Source organism: Mercenaria mercenaria, chromosome 19 (assembly GCF_021730395.1).
Source record: "Mercenaria mercenaria strain notata chromosome 19, MADL_Memer_1, whole genome shotgun sequence".
In the NCBI taxonomy this organism is placed as follows: Eukaryota; Metazoa; Mollusca; class Bivalvia; order Venerida; family Veneridae; genus Mercenaria; species Mercenaria mercenaria.
In genome coordinates, this window is record NC_069379.1 from 39,432,767 (window position 1) to 39,454,058 (window position 21,292).

At 34.3% G+C, this 21,292-nt stretch overlaps 1 protein-coding gene across 1 annotated transcript; it reads left to right on the forward strand.

Annotated features, from left to right (window-relative positions):
• The first annotated feature begins 5,252 nt into the window (after positions 1-5,252).
• On the forward strand, positions 5,253-21,274 carry LOC123542030 (mucin-like protein). The gene is made up of 22 exons (XM_053531306.1): positions 5,253-5,403; positions 5,614-5,777; positions 6,324-6,491; positions 7,128-7,295; positions 7,668-7,841; positions 8,634-8,801; positions 9,286-9,453; positions 9,613-9,792; positions 10,474-10,650; positions 11,314-11,436; positions 11,767-11,891; positions 12,007-12,336; positions 12,770-13,001; positions 13,412-13,683; positions 13,879-14,089; positions 14,747-14,989; positions 15,972-16,130; positions 16,376-16,570; positions 17,865-18,116; positions 18,508-18,697; positions 19,606-19,775; positions 21,102-21,274. The coding sequence occupies exons 1-22, from the start codon at positions 5,276-5,278 to the stop codon at positions 21,272-21,274; spliced, it is 4,170 nt and encodes a 1,389-aa protein (XP_053387281.1). The 5' UTR covers positions 5,253-5,275.
• The last annotated feature ends 18 nt before the right edge of the window (positions 21,275-21,292 follow it).

The following is a 21,292-nucleotide window of genomic DNA, read 5'->3' on the forward strand; positions in this document are numbered from 1 at the left end:
TTCGGATAAATGACGTTACGCCATCACTTCCAGTTTACCAAACGTGCAGAGCTGCTTTAAGAAGACCCTTTAAAAGCATGGATCTCAACCACCAAACAAAGTAAAAGCAAACTCGTGTTGACAGAGTCTGTTTAAATGGGCAACAGCTGGTACGGCCCGTATCCCCCTCCCCTCAATAATAAATGAAGTTTATCCTGGATGTACCATTACCGGTGTTTTAATGATTGATATTCCACAATACATGACATTTGATTCATATGCTTACTAAAATTAAACTCATTTTCAAGAAAAAAGTATTTTCTTTTCATTAAAAGTTAATTTTATTCACCTGGGAACAGAATTATTGGAAATAATAGGTCATGTTTTGACCTACCCTGGTCGCCATCTTGGATGTTTACAGTTACCTATTACCGGTGGAATTGTGGGAAATAATGCTACTGCATTAAACTTCTATCCAGAAACATAAAAATAACAAGTAAACACAGCTAAAAGTTCTGGCTACTGGATTATTTAATCTGCTGTGGAGAAGAACAGTATATCGTAACATATAACATGAATAAAATAAATGAATAATATCACAAACAGCACTTTGTCACATTTTTGTCAAAGTCACAGACAAAGCAGAATTATCACATTCAGTGTGATTTAAAGAACTCGTCATGACTCCTTAAAAACTTCACAGCACTTATCACACTTTAGCTTGTAACTGTAATGAAATAAACAAGAAAACCTTACCACATGCATAACATGCACACAATATTGAATGAAATTTGATTTCTCACTTCTTAACAATGAAAAGTTGGAAGTTTAGTCCAGCAGTATTGTTCATCAAAAAGGGCGCCAAAAATCTATTAAACGGCAAAGTTATTATAATTATGTCTAAACATAGATTATGATACTAAAACGTTTAGTGCATATTAAGATAATTCCAAATTATGTCTTGAAATCACCCTGTATTGTGCAAATATCTTAAATCATAGGAAATATCACGGACAGATACATTTTATTTCGCAGTATTATAAGAATAAAACACAAGCATTCGATCCTATATATTTTAAATTTCTGAGTATATGTGTATATTAACAACAATAATTAAGTTCATGTTCGTTTTCTCGCAGTCAATAATTTTATCTGTTTGTGTTATTGACAGATACAGAAGTTATTTTTACGGAGCTAGATATGGTCAGGGTAGTGGGCAAATTTATGTAGATAGACTTGAGTGTCCAGCTTCAACTAATACTGACTTCCCTCCATTAAACGACTGTAAATATGCTGTTGATAACTACTATAACTGCGGCCATAATAAGGATGTTTCTGTAATGTGCTACGGTAATTATTTCAATTCATTTCTAAAGTTTTGCTAACTTGTCTAAGACAATATAGTTTTGATAACGTCTTTGAGACAATATGGTTTTGATAATTTCTGAGACAAAATATTTTAATAACTTCTATGAAACAGCATGATTTTCAAAAGTCCTCTAAGATAATATGGTTTTGGTAACTTCTATAAGAAAATATGGTTTTGATATCTTCTATTACATAATATGGTTTTGATGTATTCTTTGAGACAATATGTTTTTCAATAATGGTTTTGATACATTCTGTATGACAATACGGATATCTCTTTTATTTCAAGGTACAATAATGTGTACGTTTTACGTAATTTACTAATAATTTAGATATGTTTCACTGTGATTAAAATTTGGTTTATATTACACATTTTACAATTTTAGGACCAACCTTAAACATTACCGCTGCACGATCAGTCAATGGAACTGGCCCATATGACGGACGCGCGGAAATCAACATAAACGGTATATGGGGAACGATTTGTGATGAAAACTTCAATATCAAAGCTGCAGATTTATTCTGTGGTTTGCTTGGACTAAGGTAAAGTGTTAATGTAGGGATAATACACGTTTTTTTGTGTATTAACGTCTGCAGAAGCCCGCGGGATTGTTTGTGACCGAGACCGAAGGTCGAGGTCACAAACATATCCCAAGGGCTTCTGCAGGCGTTAATACATAAAACAAACGTGTATGGTCGCTATTCTTGCATAAAAATATATTTCACGACGATTTATGTATTGTTTTCATATGTGATGACTTGACGATTCCGGTACATTTTTTATTTACCATTCCAGTTGTTCTTGGAAACGGTAAACATGTTTTAAATATCCGTATCCAGGGCCCGGAAATAAACAACACTATCAAGAGCACATCCTGAAGGTTTTTAAGCGATTTTTTTATCTCTCATTATTACAAACAAAAAATTACCAATAACTGTTCATATCATTTCACAATTTGGTGGACTCGATCACAATTTCAAGAATAATAACTTTACATTCGAGTTACATTGAGTACGGACACGCAGTTGGAGTACGGATGAGTACGAACGTAGTGTCAAGTTTCCAAGCTGTTTATATAAATTCTTCGAGAAATTAGATAAAAACATACTGACTGATACTTACCAAAATCATAAATATGATACCTAAAAACAAAGAATCGCACAGGTAAACACGCGATTCATTAACATTCACGGTTGTCTACAAAATCTGAATTGACGTAGAGTTCTAAAAGGGGAGTAAACATTAGGGAAGAAACGAGTACGAACAATGCTGGCAGCAGCGCAAATGGCGTTAGTTACTGATACAGTAAAACATTCTATGGTTTAGATTGCATTTTTAATGCTTCAAGAAGAGGTTTTTATGAAAGAAAAAAGACGCAGATACCAGATGTCAGTCTGCGCAGAATTACATATACGTCCCTGGGAAAGCATTTCGAAAATAAAAATCGGGTATTAACAGCACGTGAATTGCCTTGTTTGCACACGATTTTTCTCCCGTTAATACATGGGCGGATCCAGTGAAAAAAGTAGTTTTTATGCAAGAATTGAATGTTTATGTATTTATTGTACTGCTGCGTTTTTTACTTTGACGAACTTATTTGTTTTGAATTATTTAGAAATCTACACTGGAAACTAATTAATAGTGTAGAACTTTATTAATCGGTTTTGAAAGCTGATAGTACTCTGCAGTTCTGACATTTTATACAGGTTAAGGAAGGTCACCACCAATAACTCGATTGCTTCTTAATTTCCAGGGCAGCACAGTATTTTACTGGTGCAATATATGGCGAAGGAAGTGGCCCAGTTTTCATTGATCAGCTCTTTTGTGAAGATAAGGATTATTCCCTCAGTAGCTGCAAATATTTGTTTCTGAATGAGTGCAGCCACGGGAGAGACATATCTGTTGTTTGCAATGGTTTGTGGATAAAATTTTGTTCATCTGTTTTGTTGGGTTTAACGTCTCACCGACGCAGTTATAGGTCATAAAGCGACTTTCCAGTTTTGATGGTGGTGGAAGATCACAGGTGCCCCTCCGCGCATTATTTCATCACGAGCGGGCACCTCGGTAGAACCACCGGCTTTCCGTAAGCCAGCTGGATGGCTTCCTCACATTTAGAATTCAACGCCCAGATTGAGGCTCGAACCCTCATCAATCGGGGGGGTGGGGGGGGGGGGCAAGTGATTAACCACTCGGCCACGGAGGCCACTTTGTTGATTTCATAGGTTTTAGGAGAGTATAACAAATTGTACATTTCCCCGAAGCAGGGTTATCATATTTTTTAACCTGTTCTGAAAAGCTAAATTAAAGCAACATATTTATACTCTAAACAAATCATTATTTTGGGAATTTGCTTTAGCTGAATCGTGATTATTTTATTTTATGTCCCTTCGACGTGAATTGTTAAATATAGGGAATAATCTTTATAATATTAAAGTTGTTGACAGAAGATGGTCATAGCAATCATTTAAGAAATGTAATAATTTATAAATTAAGTTAGTTTTGCACGTTTGGTTAACCGGAAGTGATGGCGTAACGTCATTTATCCGGAAAACGTAGAATAAAGCCTGGATTATATGATTTAATCGAAACCTGTGACTAAATGTATTACAATGGCACTGTTGCTACATTACTAAAGTAAAAATATCATATTAAAACATATGACACGTTCAAAAAATATAAATATGTTTTAAAATTAGCGTAAAATGTTCAGTTCACTTTAATCTGGTTACATTTTCTAAAAATAAGCACAGACCTAGCAATTTTATTTACCAAATGTACAGGTCATGTGTTTATTTACAACTGAGAGAAATTTCATCAAAATGTACAGTGTCACAAAAATTCAATTCGCGAAAATGTTATGAAAGTTATGATTTTCTCATAGACATCCCTTAGTGAAATATTGCGTAAGGTCCAAAATTTTCAAATCATCTAAGCGAAAAATCAACACACGATCCTTCCTTTTTATTTGCTGAATTTTTATCTAGGAAATAATCTGAACTTTTTGAAAAATTTCAGTTTAATCAAATTCTACATTGTAAAAAAATTTCGACCCAAACATGCAGGACTACCTTAAACTGTTGAATACTGATGGATACTTTGTGCTGATCAGCATAGCCTAATTGACAAAGTAAAGACTGATGATGTATTTAGATAAGTTTGAAAAAAAATCTGAATGTTCCCCCTTTATATATTATAGAGTTTGTAAACTTTACACAATTTTTTGTATATCAAATTTCTCTAGACTGTGGACAACCAGATATCTACTTCTGGGGTGTTGATTTCTTCACCTTCAGCGGATCTACGTTGTTTGCCGACTGTTCCTACTATCGGACATATGTTGGGAAGCTTAAACTGACGTGTGATAACCAGACACAAACCTGGATCACAGAAGGAGAATGTCAAGAATATAGTTCGTATAAATGTCTTGTTTAGTTGGTGTGATAGTTCGGTATAGCTTGTTGCGATAAATTTGTTGATTTGTTCATGCAAACAATACAATTTATTTACTTCAAACGTTTTTACAAGTGAAATATTTGGGAGATGTAGATGTATATATTTAACGTAAATGGTTGCTTTTATCCTCCGTGGTATTATAATTTTCAGTTTGGTCTTAGTTTTACTATAATAACATCGTGAACTCTTTATTGGAATTAGCATTTCCGATATATATTTTTTCCAGTCATCAAACTTTTAAAAATCTATATGAAAGTCTTTTCAGAAAAAACGTATCTTTCAGCTTTCTATCATTACAATTTCTAAGATGGCAGCATGAAAAAAATATTGTTATAATTTGTAATATAAAAGATGTCTAACTTTATTTTTTATCTAAATTCTGCTAGATTTCATGTAACGTTTACATCTTTACTTAAGATGCATCATTCGAGTTCGTTTTATACAGGTTTCCCATTGGATGTAACACAAATAAGGATGGCTGGTGGTCCAAATTCAACAACTGGAAGGGTCGAGCTGAAATCATTTGATACATGGGGAACAGTATGCGATGATGGTTTTGGAATGCAAGAGGCTAATGCTATTTGTAGCATGCTAGGATACCCGTAAGCAAGCAAGGCTTTTTTAAAGATTTTAACAATAATTAATTATTCTGTTAATAGTTGATTTCATAAGTTAGTCGAGATATAATTTCAACACGAGCAAACTGATCTACAGATGATTACAAATTCCAAATATAAATTGCTGTTTTCAAACACAAACATGTTACTAAAAGTCAGCACTCACTTTCATTCATATTGTATTTATATTCAAAGTCCAGCAGTAACGTATTATGTCGGTGCCCATTATGGACCAGGCACAGGGCCAATATTTGTGGACGATCTGAGCTGTGAGGGAGACGCAAAACATATTAACAACTGCACCTATATTACATATGACAACTGTAACCATGACAAAGATGTTTCTGTTGTTTGCACAGGCTCGTATTAATTTACCTTGTTGATGTTAATAATTACACATATATATATTTACCATATGTTTATTCTAGGGCTGTTGTGCCTATATTGATTTACTAGCTAAATGTCAATTTGGGAAGGGAGTTGATACGAATTGTTCTTTTTTTAATCAAAGAAAGCATACAAAATTTCCAGTGACCAAGTTGTTTCATAAAGGTCAAAGTGTCTTTTTCTTATTTGCCATAATATTAACATTTGATATTTTTGGGTTTTTATGTCCGACGTTGTTATTGTCCACCCAATGTCAAACTAACTAATATTTTTGTTATATGATATTTAGCAATACATAAACTCGTATACATGCTAAATACCAATGTGCCAACATTCATAGTAATAGTTCTTGTCTTTATTCAAAACTGGTTTCAGGTCATCAGAACATGAAGTAAAGAGTGTATTTATGTTGTATATTTATTTCCATGACTTGTATTTATTGTCATCTTATTATCCAACACATACATTTAAGACGTCTAGTTTAATTACTAGTTAACTATTATCATTTCACATTTCAGATTGCGGTGACCCTACACCTGAACATGGACATATAAACTCAACATTTACAAATTACGGAGCAGCAGTTCATGTGACATGTGACAAGGATTTTAATCTGATTGGCGATTCTGATATTATATGTCAGCTTAACGGGACATGGAGTAGCATACCCGTCTGTAAACTTATAGGTAATCATGGGTTACAGCTTTTGTTAGCTAACATACAAAACGTTTTTATAATCTTCTATTTAGGTTACATTTCGAAAACAATAATTAAGCAATTGTTTGAAGATATTGTTTGTTTATACATAATCTGCTTTAGGTCGATTGTGAAGGAAGTTCTATAACTTATATTAATCACTCTCGACACCTCATTCTCGATTGAATCGATAGCGACGAGGGTATAAAAGACGAGGCCAGTTTCCCTTTTAATGCTGAGCGCCAAGCAAGGGAGCTACTGGTACCATTTTCCACGTCTTTGGTATGACGCGGCCCAGGACCGAACCCACTACCCCCGCACTCGAAGCCAACGCTCTACCACTAGGCTATCGAGACTGTTACCATAACATGTTTATCTGCCTTATAACTGTTTCAAATGACATATTTCATAATAGGATGTTGCAGTGTTACGCCAATTGAAACACCGCGTAGTAAGATGTTATAATTTGGGAAATAACATACAGGTTATTTTTTCTGTGTACCTCAAATTAACTGTATTACATATAGACAATAACTGTAAAAACATAAATGCCAATCTTGTAAAGAAAATTAAACCATTATTCTAGCATGCTCAGGTTTTTGTGCAATATCTGTATTTATACGTAGACTGTGGTGATCCTAGACCATCAAATGGTAACATAAACACTACATCTACTATTAACGAAACAGTTGCGATGGTATGGTGCGATGACGGCTATACATTGGTAGGCGACTCTGTCATAACCTGTCAGTCAAACGAAACATGGACAAATGATCCAGTCTGTCAAATCATAGGTAATTAAATCAGATATTTATATTGTTATGTATTGCTGTGAATTTATTCACTATTTATGTACTGAGTAAAAGGTTAAGGTAGATTTCACGGAAGCACAGAGCACCCCAAACCCAACCAAAGAGTCATGCGTCGCAAAGTAGGCTGGCCCTCAACAAAAAGAAGCTGTAACGGACAAAAAAGTGTAGACGGTTGCTTCAAACATCCAACAAGTACATTATAACTATATGGAAAATACAGAAGGGAAAGGGAGAAGGGGTAAAGGGAAGATAAAAGGGTCGGTTGTTGGAGGAATCTAGAGCACGTTCGTATTTATATCTTTTGTATGAGAATCAAAATTTCAGTTTGTTAGACATTTCAGTTTTTGTTTGTAGATTGCAGTGATCCTGAACCAGATTTTGCTGATGTAACATTGCTTGATAATAAGACAACCTTTGGTGAGACAGCTGTCATTAGTTGTTGGAAAGGATATACTCCAACTGCTAACACACTCGTGTCATGTCTTGCAAACGGAACTTGGGAAGAATGGCCAGACTGTGAAATTGTAGGTAAGAATCTTAAAAAATATTACGTGTCTTGTCTTATCATACTGAATTTATCAAGTTTGATAAAATGACGAAATACAAGGCTCTGCAGAGCATTTTTTGTTCATATATAGATAAAATGCAGAAAAATCCCATTAAATTCTTATAATTACAAATATAAAATCTTTTTCCATTTGTTTCCTATTTGAAAAAAAAAATCCGACTTTTTTCAGAAAGGAAAACGTAGTCCGTAAAATTATGAATATCAATTACATCTAATAAATACGTGATGGCTTTATTGAGAAATAAAAGTTGGTCACGTGTGCTGAAGCAGCCAACCAGTAACGCGCAAATCTATGAATTGAGTAATAGTTGTAATTATTAAATGAATAAAAGTCACAAGAAAAACAATGCGTTTAATACATGTATGTGGAAGCCAAAAATTGTATGGACTACATTATTTTCACTTATATTCATGGACTTTCCGCCAGTTGTATATCTACTTTGGTAGACAGAAATGTATTTATGGGATTCAATGACTCAAAAGGTTATACATATTACTAAACACTCATTTTGTTTTTTTCTGTTAGTGTTATTCAAACAATTGTAATGTAAATTATTAATTTAGTTGTTTATTTTGTCACACTCAATAAACACGCGTTTAAACAATAACGATTTATTGTTCTGAAATTTCAATTTCAATTTCCATTTATTACCTAAAACGTTAACCACATTTTGTTAGACAAGCCAATTTAAAGTCTCGAGAAAGCTATATCATCATAGTAATTACAGTGAACATGAATTTTGTTTTCACAGATTGTGGTACTCCTGTTCCTCAAAAAGGCTCTGCAAACAGCTCCGAGACGACATATAATACAGTTTTGGAAATAACATGTGAGGTTGGTTACAACATAACTGGAGACTCCATAATAAGATGTCAAGCTGATGGTACTTGGTCAGATTATCCGAGATGTGATACCTCAGGTAAAACACATCAAATCGGTTAATAGCAGTGTTGTCAATGTTTGTGAAGATGTCAACGAGCCGTCTTAGTTTATTTAAACATCATTTGTTTGTTTCCGTTGGGTTAAATGTTACATAAACACAACTCATATCAGTTCTTAATTGACATAAAAGGCCTCTGGTATCTGGTATCACATTTTGTCAGGCATAAACCGGTACCTGAAAAGAATCAACGAAGTTTTCTAACCGACTTAATGACTTACCTTCTTCAAAAGTATGAATTCTTTACCCAAGTGAGGCTCTGAACCTACAATGATGAGGGGTAAATGTTTTCAAAGTCAGTGACCTTAACCATCTTGCAAGATAGGCCGAATTGAAATCCTTCATCTATTTCTGTATCATATTAAAAACCTGATGTTTTCCTGAACGGGTCCGTACCTATATAAAAATGCCAAAAATGCGTAAAATGCGAGATAATAATGGACACATTGTATATTATGTTCAGACTGCGGGCAGTTTTCTGTGGCCAATGGGGAAGTTGACACATCTCTTGGAACAAATACTGATTCATCTGCTACTATAGTGTGCGATGAAGGATATGACATACAGGGTTCTTCTGTAGTAATATGTACAAGTACGGGGTGGAATGAATCCGTTACCTGCAAAGTCCAAGGTAGGATTGCATTCAGTTTTGTAAATTTTCAAAATATTCAAATTATTCATTCTGTATTAAATTAGTCATCATAATATTCTAGTTCTTAATTTCGATACAATTATATTTACGTTATTTGTTCTATTGGATGACGGTTATTTAACAAATGCATTGTTTCAGTCTGTCCGGATCCTACGCCTGAAAACGGGAATGTTGCTGACACCGATAGAATAGATGAATTCGTTTTCGGTAACTATGCATCTATAGAATGTGACACTGGATATGAAATTCATGGAGACAATGTTGTTACATGTGATAATGGTGGGGTTTGGAGCAATAGACCTACGTGTAAATTGATTGGTAAATGTAATACTGTATACTACATGGTTAGAACATCAATGTTATCTATTTATAGTTGTTGATACTGATTGATTTGATCTTAACTTTGAAGTAATGCATTTATAATGTTTTTTGCAAAAAATATCTTAAAAAAATTATCATTCGTATTTAAAGAATCTGTTTCTAACTGAAGTACAAGATGTGAATATCGGACTCGAGAGTATTTGTTTAGGCAGTAACGAAGCCTTATCGAAATAAAGCGAAATCTGTTACCAGAGAGCCGGGTATTCCTATTCCTACATTCAAGATTTAATGTATTGTATATTCTATTCTAGAAATAATAAAAATGACAAAGTCTTCAGGACGTAGTTACTAACGTATCTATGCGAAACTCGGGAAAGAAAGTCCGTAAGGAAGTGAGAAAATTACGGTTTTAAGAAAACAATCGACATTGAATTCCAGTTTAGTTTTAATATTTTTATCGTAACATCTTGTATATCCTGTCCATGTCTCATGTCCAGTTCCATATAAAGATATGCATGAAACTAACACATGGACATGATTCGGTAGTTGACATTAACAACAAGGGTGTGATATTGCGTCTTGTAGATTTATATCATTGGAAAAGTCACTCCGGTTTACATGTATCTAGTAATGCTATTGATCTATCTACTGCTTATATAATGTGTATTTTTATATAAGATTGTGGGGATCTTACTGCTCCAATGAACGGTAACATAGATGATTCAAAAGGAACAAAATACAGAGCTAAGATAACTTTCACCTGTAATGAAGATTTCCTCTTGGTTGGTGATAAAAAATCAAAATGTGGAGAAAATGGCAAATGGAATAATCAAGCTCCAACATGTGTAGCTAAATGTAAGTCTAAAACGAAAAGGAAACGTGTCAAAATAGTTCAGTATTTTTTGTTAGAAGTTATGTCTGCCTTGCGAAACAGTATATTAAACCTACTATGCACAGTAATAAAATATATGTTTTTAACCCTTCTATGGCACTAAATACCAACTTTAGGAGGACTCGTCATGCAGTAAAATTTAGTGGAGAGTAGAAGCTACAGCATTTACAGTTTTATCTTGAAGTGTAAAACGGTTATTGCTAAATGACAATGTTCATGATTTATCTCCCCCAAATTAAAATAAGATTATAATGAAATGCAAAATTGTCACACACCCCTTGTTCTACCACACTAAAACAGTTATAGACTTTTATACACAGTCTTTGTGTATCAAACGCCCTCGTTAGCATTTTTTACATAAATATTTAATTCGGCGAATTGTCGTAGGCGAATCTGTAAAAGCTTAATAAAAATTTGAAATGGATCGTCAGATTCAATGTTGATACGCTGCCTCAACATCTCAATTACAAATATATGGCCTCACTGAGTAGAACTCTTGGTCTGTCCTCAGATATATTGAAAAGTGGTTATTTTGTCATTGTGTTTGGTTGAAATAATTTCAGAATCGCGTTGCGTGCTTTGGTTAAAATACCATCATAATTAAAAAAGATGTTTTGTTTTTACAGCTGAAGTTGGAGGACCTTGCATAAGTAAAGAATACTGTTTAATGGAGGGTTCAATGTGCATTGACTCTGTTTGTGCATGTTTCACTGGAATATATGACATTCGCACGAAGAAGTGTGATAAAAGTATGTCATTTGCCTTTCTTCTTCGCAACTGAATACATCAATACTAACATGTATCTAGATAAAAGCAAAGCGTCAAAAATCAAATACAATGTAAATTAAATTTACAAAAGAATCGTTTCAAATTCTTATAAGAAACATTTCAGATTATCTTATATTTAGTTATAGAGACTCCCAGGCTGTTTTACGAATATCCTTGGGAAAAATTATGAAAACGAAGTGTTAAAAGCATGACATAAATTGTGATAAAACTGACATATTTGGTATAACAGCTACTTACACAATCATCTAGATCGAACACTTATATTATTGTATATTTCATAATTTAATCAGTGCCACTTTTACCATACGGATCTGACCAAGGTGACGATTATATACAGGAAACAGAAGTATGTGGACCGACAATATCTTTTCCACCTGGAATACCAGTTTCTAGAAAAATTCGCACAAATCTATATGTAAGTAATTTCTGATATCTTGTATTCAAATGTAGAAGTACAAATGTCGCTATCAAGAAGCAATCTTTTTATCTTTCTTCCTTGAAACATATTTGTGTTTTCTTTTCTCTTACAGGTATGCTCATACGGCTTTCTTAGCTTTGACTCTCGGTACACGAATCCTACACCACCAAGGAAAAAAGACAGAGTACTGACCTTTGGTAAAAATACCATCATTGCCCCATTTTTTGGTCCAAGAGATAGACGGACTTCTGGTCCTGTTTACTACAGATCATATGATATTTTGAATTCATACAACAGAATGAAGGATGACGCTGACTTGATTTCTTATGTTGAAAATATTGTAGTAAAATTTGGAGATCTGAATTCGTATGAGGCGAGCTTCATTTTGATTGCAACATGGCATGAAACAAGAGCGTTAGGAATAGGCTTCGACATTAGTAGGGTATGTGGTTTTTTTTAACAATGTAAAGTTTGTCTTTTCTAAATGATGTAATTTTTTCCTAAAATGTGTTTGAAAAATTCAACATTTTGTTGAAATGTCTCTTAAATCAGGTACAAGGGTATTATAAAATGTATCGAAACTTTGAAATTTGCGATGAGACATCCTTTGGCTACAAACACTCCATAACGTAATTATCGTAAGAGCAAATAAATTTAGTGTTTCTTCGGTCCAAGTCCTGAAGTAATGGTAAAATATAATTGTTCACTTCTTGACTGCACATAGCCGCAGAAACACATTCTTTGATGAAAGAGAAGAGTTTGTAACGCAGTTCAACGGAAATTGTTGTAAATGTATTCAAAATAATTGATCCAAATTGTAATATTATTATTCGTGCAATTGTTTGAACAAAAATGTTTCTTCATGATTCTTGTAGACAGCGACGTTTCAAGCAGTACTTGTGTCGGACGGAAAGTCAACCTATGTGTTTTTTATTTATGGACACGGTCTAATGCAATGGAATGACAATGACACTAACGGCCCTCCAGTATGGGTAGGTGTGCATGTAGGCACTGGTGATTCATTGTCTTCCTTCACACACCCGTACGCCTTTACGCGACAAGTATTACAACTGGACCTACAGCCAGAAGTGCCTAATTCTGAATGTGGTAAGATAACAGATATACATTAGCATGCTGTGCGTCTAGCTTCGCTGTGTGTGTAAATATTACAAAAGTCAAACTCTATCAGAGTCTTTTATTTGAATATGTGTTTCTATATATTATTTTTTCAAAGACGTAAATGCCTGTTGCAAGTACTGAAAAATTGTACTAAAATTAGCTTAATTTAATACATGTATTTCTGCGGCTTCAGTGATCGAAGGGTAAAGTCCGCTGAATGTAGGCCGAACTTTTTACCCTGAAGACAAACTGTGCCAGTAACACTTCACGGCGAAGACATATAATTTTCTTCTTCCACCATTAAAAATATTCGACAGTCATGATTTGATCCAAAATAATGACGCTGTAAGTTAAATAAGAAAGAAGTATTATCTTTGATTTTCTTGTTTTATCTGCAGATGTTGCTGGGCTGGTTTTTCGGCCATTGCATAAACACGGCGTTCCATATGTAAACGATGCTGTTGATTGTATCAGATGGTATAATGATAATTATGAAGATAAGAAACGTCTTGATTATATTGCAAGCCTTACCCCAGAATGTCCATGTGATATATGGCTATCTAGATTCGATCCATGGTTTTGGAAAATTGGATTACAGAGGCGGCGGAAAGATGTTCAACACGTCTGTGTAGATATGCTTCATGTGGGAAACTTCAGAAAATACGGAAAGGTTATGATATTTCTGATAAGTATTATTGACATGACCCAATATTCACGTGACACATTTGTACATTTAAAATAGTCGTATGAAGTTATGTACACTACCAAAACTGCCATAGCGAATTTATACATGTTCTTTGTCATCTATCAGTTTTATACAGAACTGCTCTATAAAATTATGAAAGTAATTCTTTTGTCATTTCAGTCTTGTTGCTACGACTTGCGAACTTGGCTCTGGGAATATGAACGTCCGCTAGCTGGGGGATTTCAGTTGTATCATCCACGCTATCCCTTGGATCATATTGTAAATGATGTTATCCCAAAAACAAAATGTTGTGTTAAATCAAATTATTGTAACTTGTACTACCAGCTAAGACCGACAGGATCGTGTTATTTATCTTCGCCATATGATTATGGTATGACCAAATGTATCTTCAGTTATCGTAATTGTCACAATATTTACAGAGACTATTAATCAATATTTGAGCATAAATATCATAGTATTAGCATTTAAAACTTAAATAATTGCTTACAAATGCGGAGTACGGGGAATGACTATTTACAAGAAAAGAAGTCTCCTTGGTCCTGTGGAAAAGGCAGCTGACTAGAAATCACTTGCCTTTCCCCAATGTAGGTTAGAATTTTCCTCGGGGCATTGAATTCTTCATGTGAGGAAGCCATCCAGCTGGCTTACAGAAGGTTGGTGGTTCTACCTAGGAGTCCGTCCGTGATGGAACAGTTAAAGTGAGAGGGCACCTGGCAGCTTCTCCCTCCATCGAAAAGCATATGAGCTATAATTGTGTATGTTAGACGTTAAAACCAACAAGACCAAAATTCTCACAAGAAGAGAGGTACTAAGTCGATCGATATTTATTTTATATCATATCAGGTAGTTCGTGTTTTTGTATGCAATATATCGCGTTTAACTGTCGATTTGTTTTAGGTATGCATATGGACGCATTGTTTGTGTTGGTGAAAACGATTGTACACTATGCACCTAATTTATTATAGATTGATCCTAGATCTAGGTAACTTGCTCATTATTTGTCAGAGTTTGTGACATTGTGTTGCAGGAGCATTCTGGGGAGATCCACATTTCATAACACTCGACAGAATGAATTTTACTTTCAATGGACTTGGAGAGTATACACTATTACGTGTACGAACAACCAACTTGACATTTGACCTTCAGGCAAGAACAGAAAGAGCCATAAAGCAAGATGGTAACCTGTCCGATGCGACAGTTTTCAGTGCATTTGCTGTTAAAGATTCCTCAAATGCTTCTCTACATGTGGAAATAAACAGGGAAAAGACTGGTACGATATTAGATATAAATGTTATTTTTATCAATATTGGCAGTCTCATAATATATTTCAAAATGTTCCTGATAAAGATGATGCGTTCTTGAGATAACTTTTGTTCAACCCACTGGCACCAGACTAGAAAAAATGTTATGCACTACACCTAAGTAAACTTTAAAAACCATTGTCATGAATAGAAAAAAAAGATACTAATCAAGTTTAGTCGCGCATTTCTTACCTACAACGCGCAGGTCGGAGACACTCCACATAGTTTATATTTTCATAAAAGATACAGAAAAAACTTGGATGAACTTCGCTAATATAACTCCGATCTAGATAACAAAATTTTTCTGATTGGCTGATATGGAAATATATGTCAGTCGCCGTTCAACTACACGTGTTCGCTAGAATGTGCATAAGCAACAAAAATGTGCATTATAAATGATAAAAATTACAGATGTATATCGCTCTATGACTTTAAATCCCAAAAAAAAACAAAGACAAATATCAAACAGGGAATTCCACGTACCAAAAACGCAGCCTCCCCAAAACGAAACCCACAGCACGCAAATCATTTCTGAGTTTACTTTTTTTCATCATTTCAAATTTTATCATATAACTTTTAATACCTATATTCTGCAACTTGTTTACATTTCGCCTAACACGTTCACATGGCCGTTTAGTCTAGCCCGGAATTAGGAAATTTCATCCAAGTCTTTTCTGTAACATTGACAAAAGCATTAAACATGCGGAGTTCTTTGCGATATGAAATATTGAGAGTGTGACTGGTGCACGATCGAACATATCTTACCACTTGTTCAATATATGTATAGTATCTTTTAACCGAACTGCATGTTTTAGTTGAGGAAAGCATGATTAAAGACCATGGTTCCTTTTATATACCCCGCTGTAGGGTGTAACATGAAACGTGTTTTTATGGTTTGGAGCGAGTATTCAACCTTACTTCTTGGTTAAATGACATTTATCTATGTCGCAGGTATGATTGTATACGGAAACAACGTAGATCTCACAAAACAGTTCTATAGCAGTACTGACCCAGAAAACCCATTTGTTTACTCTCCGAATGATCCTACTGAAGGGCGCTATATCATTTCTAAAAGGGACGAAACTCTCAGTGTCTTATTCACTACAAGTGGTATGAGTGTTTATAATTTGCATCGTAAATCACTTATTTAAAACTAAGTTGTATGATAGGTAAAGCCATGGATTTTAAATTTTTAACAATTTTATTAAAACTCTACTAATCGAATCCTTGTATGCTTATCCTATACGTAAATCAAACAGAAGATCAAAATACACGAAGTAGTACAACAAATTTGTTTATCATGCATAAGTCGTCGAAAAGTAACACATTGCCATTTATTCTATTGTTCTATGTAGGCATCTCGCTAAATATATCAGTAAATGTTGGAATGCTGTCGTTAAACACGGGTGTTCCAAAAGAATTAAAAGGTCTAACAAATGGATTGCTTGGAAACTACGATGGTGACCCGGACAATGACTTTACAATGCCTAATGGAACGGTATTGAAGCCAAATCTTACAGAAAGAGAAGTTTTTGAGTATGGAAAGACGTGTATGTATTATGATATATTAGACCCCAATTTGATGTAAATGCATTGTTTCGTCGATGCAAACTGTAATGAAGTAAAGATAATGATACATATCATAGGCTAATACGATCGCTTGTAATGTATTAAAAATCATGTACAAATGTCAACGTTATTGATACATGAATGGCAAAACACCCTAAATAAAAATGTACCAATAAAGTCATATACAAATGTCAACGTAATTGATACATGAATGACAAATCACACTGAATAAAAATCATATTAGTTATGACATTACATTTTAGTATTAATAAAATAACATGTAGGATTGATCAATAAATACGTAGACTGGATCTAACTGTGTAACCTCTATGTGCATTTAAGTATATTTGGTAACGTTTTAACCATTAACACGTCCGCTTGCAACTGTAATTATTAGAATAGAAATACATCACACAGTTAAACCCTAAAGGTTATTGAATAGCCATAGCAATCTAATGGTAATTTAAATAACTATAGCAACACGCTAACATCCCAGGTCACGTGTTGACTTCTTAAATGTAAAGACATCATTGACTGCAAATAAAATTACATAAATGTTTGCTAATCACACAAACAACGTGTGTCTTTTTATTATATTTAAGAGTTATCTCCGCATAATTGAAATTCAGTTCGTTATTCCAGTTTTAAATACATGTAATCATTTTTGTCGAGGGCAGTCATACGTGGTCTTATATTAAAAAAATGACATGACAAACACATCTTGAACTTTGGGCAAACATTACATTGCAAATGAGCAAAACACTAAATGGTTAAAAAAAAAACAACTTAGGAAACACCTAGAGGGACTTTTGAATACAAGAGTTTTAACTGTTTTAACCTATCTTGCTCAATTAATCAGTTACCATTAAGTTTAAAAGCTTGATTCGGCATTATACATATAAAGATCATTTTTCTATGATATCCAGTGGAACGAATGCTAAATACTTCAGATAAATGTGTGCTTTGCATTAACAAAGAGTGATATCGTAATCTTGTTAAAAACGAAATGTCTTTTTGTAAAAAAAGTTGACTTCATGAGCACCTCTTTGACTTCGACCGCACTACTAACCCCTTTCTTAAAGAAAATGATAATAACACAATTATTCAGCAATGACAGATTGTGTACATACGTAACTAAGACACTATCCGTCAAAATGGCACCAACATAAGACGCCTTCACTGGCAACTTTCTGAGTAACGACATCAGTCTACGTATTCATTGTATGACCCTCATTTACTGCCTTGTTGTGTAATGTGTTTGTATTAAACTTCTAGGGTCAATAGATGCGAACGATTCAGCATTTAAATATGATGAGGATAAGTCTCACTTCGACTTTCATAATGATTCCTACGTGCCGCGATTTCTTGATGAAGCTGATCCTGACAAAAGAGCTGCAGCAGAGAAAGCATGTAATGGTTCCCAAAATATCGAGTGCGTGTTCGATCTCGTTTTCACAGAGAGTATGGAAATAGCTGATCAAACAAGTAGAATTAAAGAAGAGTTTGTCTCTACAAAATTAGAACTAGGTACACGATAATGTATTCATTGTTGACTTTGTTTCCCTTTGAACCATCAACATCAAAAGGAAAAACAACTTTAGCAGATAGTAAATATACGATTAAAATTAGCATCCGAATTCGACAATGCAATCTGTGATCAGAATTAGAAAGTTATATAAAATGGTATCATGATACTTGCATTTGTTGGAGAATATCAACATAGGTACTCTTAACACAGCATGACCCTTTTAATATGGTTTAAATGGTAAAATCTTTAAACATATATTTAAACTTATAATCGATAGAATATGTACACACTGTTTCTCGTTGACATATAAATAAACACTTTTATTATTAACATATAAACACGAAGTAACTGATAATTGTCTCTACATGTTGCATCTTATCTTTGTTTCAGAAGTAACAGTTCCATCGCTTACAGGATGTGACGTAACGTTTGCTGAGAAAGGTCGGAATGTATCTTGCAGTATCAATGTTGAATCTGGAGATGAATTACATTTTCTCGAGAACAATGTAAATGCTACAATAGATCCAGCGTCATCTGCGATAACATATTTTCAGGAAACTGATGACCCTGTATATATACGGTAACCTTACTAGTATTATTATTTTTCTGTGTTACAAACTATTTATTTCTATTTCAGACGAAGACTTAGAATTAACTCTACTTTGTTATAAAGACTGAGCAAATCCTTTGGTTGCAAGTTTAACGGATCTTTTAAATAAGAAGCGTAGTGCATGAAATACAATTTTATACAATCGGATTAGAATCGTCTTCTATTAATGCTATGCATTAGAATCTGAAGACACCCGAAAGTGGGTTACGTTCCGCAAACTAAGTCTTGCTTTAAACATTTTAAAATTAGGAATAAAAACTTAGAAATGCCTCTATATTTAGCCGGGAATTCAAGTTTTTGATATGTGATTATCACGTATTTATATTTATAATTCTTATGACGACGTGATAGCTACGCCCTCGTGTTTTCTGTGCGGAGAAATGAAATTATTAAGCAAAAAGAAGATAGATATGGCCGATCTAAGCATAAAAAATAAACATTTGCTTTGGTTTTAACTTTGATTTTAGATGTGTTCAAAGCGTAGTTTAATACTGTGTGTAATCGACATCATTTTGGAGGTAAAATCAAACACTTGCTGAACAAGTCGTCTGATTGGTTCAAATAAAAAAAAAGTAATCAGTATTATTTATCAGTTATTTTGCATCACATCCAGAAATAATAAAACAGGTAGACAACTACAAAATTAATATATTTCAGCAACTAGATAATCTTTACTCTTTTTTTATTTGAACCAATCAGACGACTTCAGCAAGCGTTTGGTTTGATATTATTCAAACAATGCTGTAATCCAGAATTTAAACATTTTCAAACAAGAAGGAATTATTATTTTTAAAAAAATCAAGTAAAGATACTCCTGTCTAACAATTGCTCAAATCAAAATTTCACATTTTTCATGACTTTCCCCTTTACATTCTCAGAGTTTCTTCAAAGAATGAACAAGGTCGTTTTTCGCCGGCTTTTGTTGTGAATATCATTCATTGCACACATTGTAGCGGTCATGGAAACTGCACAAACCAAACGAGGGTAGACAGCCTTGACAGTGACCATTTTAAATATGCTCAGTGTGTATGTGAACCACAGTATCAAGGTAAGCATTCTGCATAGTTTATTTTACATACATACTTTGTTAAACCAACAGTTTTCTCATAGGTCCTTCGAAAATGGAGGAGGGCGTTCCAGTGTAAAACAAACATCTTACATAAACAAATGCTTATAGCACAGTCATATTACACGGTAACAGTGTCAGGCAATGTCCCTATTTTCAAGTTGCTTTTAGTTTGTTTCGTTTTCATCGTCTCACTCCTATCCAATTCCAATTTTAAATATATTTGATAAAATTCAAGTGTACTTGCTAATGAATGATTGCTTTGAAGAAGCCCGTCAACTGCAACTTTCTAGTACAGTTCTTATTTGTGGTTCGTCTACTTGAGATGTTTGAGATGTTTGCCGTGCTGTCATCAATAGGAAATAGCTGTTTTATGGTGTTTTTTATTAGTTTGAACAAAGTTGGCAGGCCCTTATTGTCCAAGAATAGGTGATGTTGTTTTTTGTAAATAAAAAGCAGTGTGAGGCATTTCATTAATCAGCAATGATCAAACGAAATTCATATCTGTAGCAGTGTTTGACAAGTTTGATGAAACCGTAGACTTTCAAATACTTGCTCCTAACCACTGCGTTGGCGTAGTAAGTTCTTTTATGTGAGTAATATAGCAAAAGGTCAGTGGTCCTGCCCACGTATTATTATTATTATTATTATACCAGATTTACTTTTCATGATAAACACGTTCAAAGGCGCTTTACATATACTGCAGCCACACAGGGCGCGAAATCATCCTCTACACAGAGCGATCTGACCAGAGGGACAGAGTGAGATAAACCCCCCAGAACAGACAGAGAGAACTTTTCAGATACAGACGTGTCCGGCTAACTTAGCCTAGCTCTTTTCGAATAGACAGTCTGGTTCTTTAACGTGCCCGGTGTATAGCACCGATACACGCGAAGCCGTCTTTCCTGGGAAGAAGCAGTACAGGCCTCTAGTTAGGTGGGAGACACTCAAGAGCATCTCAGAAATTTCCAGTGCCTGGACCAGGATTCGAACCCCGGACCTCTGGATTGACAGTCAAGCGTGTTACCACTAGACCACCGGCCCACCTATCTTGTCTGAAGAAATACCCATATCTTTGCCTTGGGTTTTCTTCCACAATTAAAAGTGGAAGATTTCGTGTCGATCCTACTCAAAACCCAACAAAAACATAACAAAACGTATATAAATACGTGTTTCTTTTAAATCGCCTACTAAACGAATGATTTTCCTGTTGATTGCCAAATATTGTAATTGTTGGGACTTAAAATGTGACAAAATACAAATCGTTAAGTCCAAACAAAACTCCGCTTTTATTTCATTTTAATAAAGGTATTAATTGCGAGGAAGACTTTAATGGATGTTTAGCCAACCCATGTTCTCTGCAGAGAAACTGCACTTCCTTAACAGCTGAAGAACAAAAGGCACAAAACAGGTCGTATGTATGCGGTCCATGTCCAGCTGGCTTTACCGATAACACCGGAGATGTGTGCATTGGTATTTAAAATTTGTTGTTATTTTGT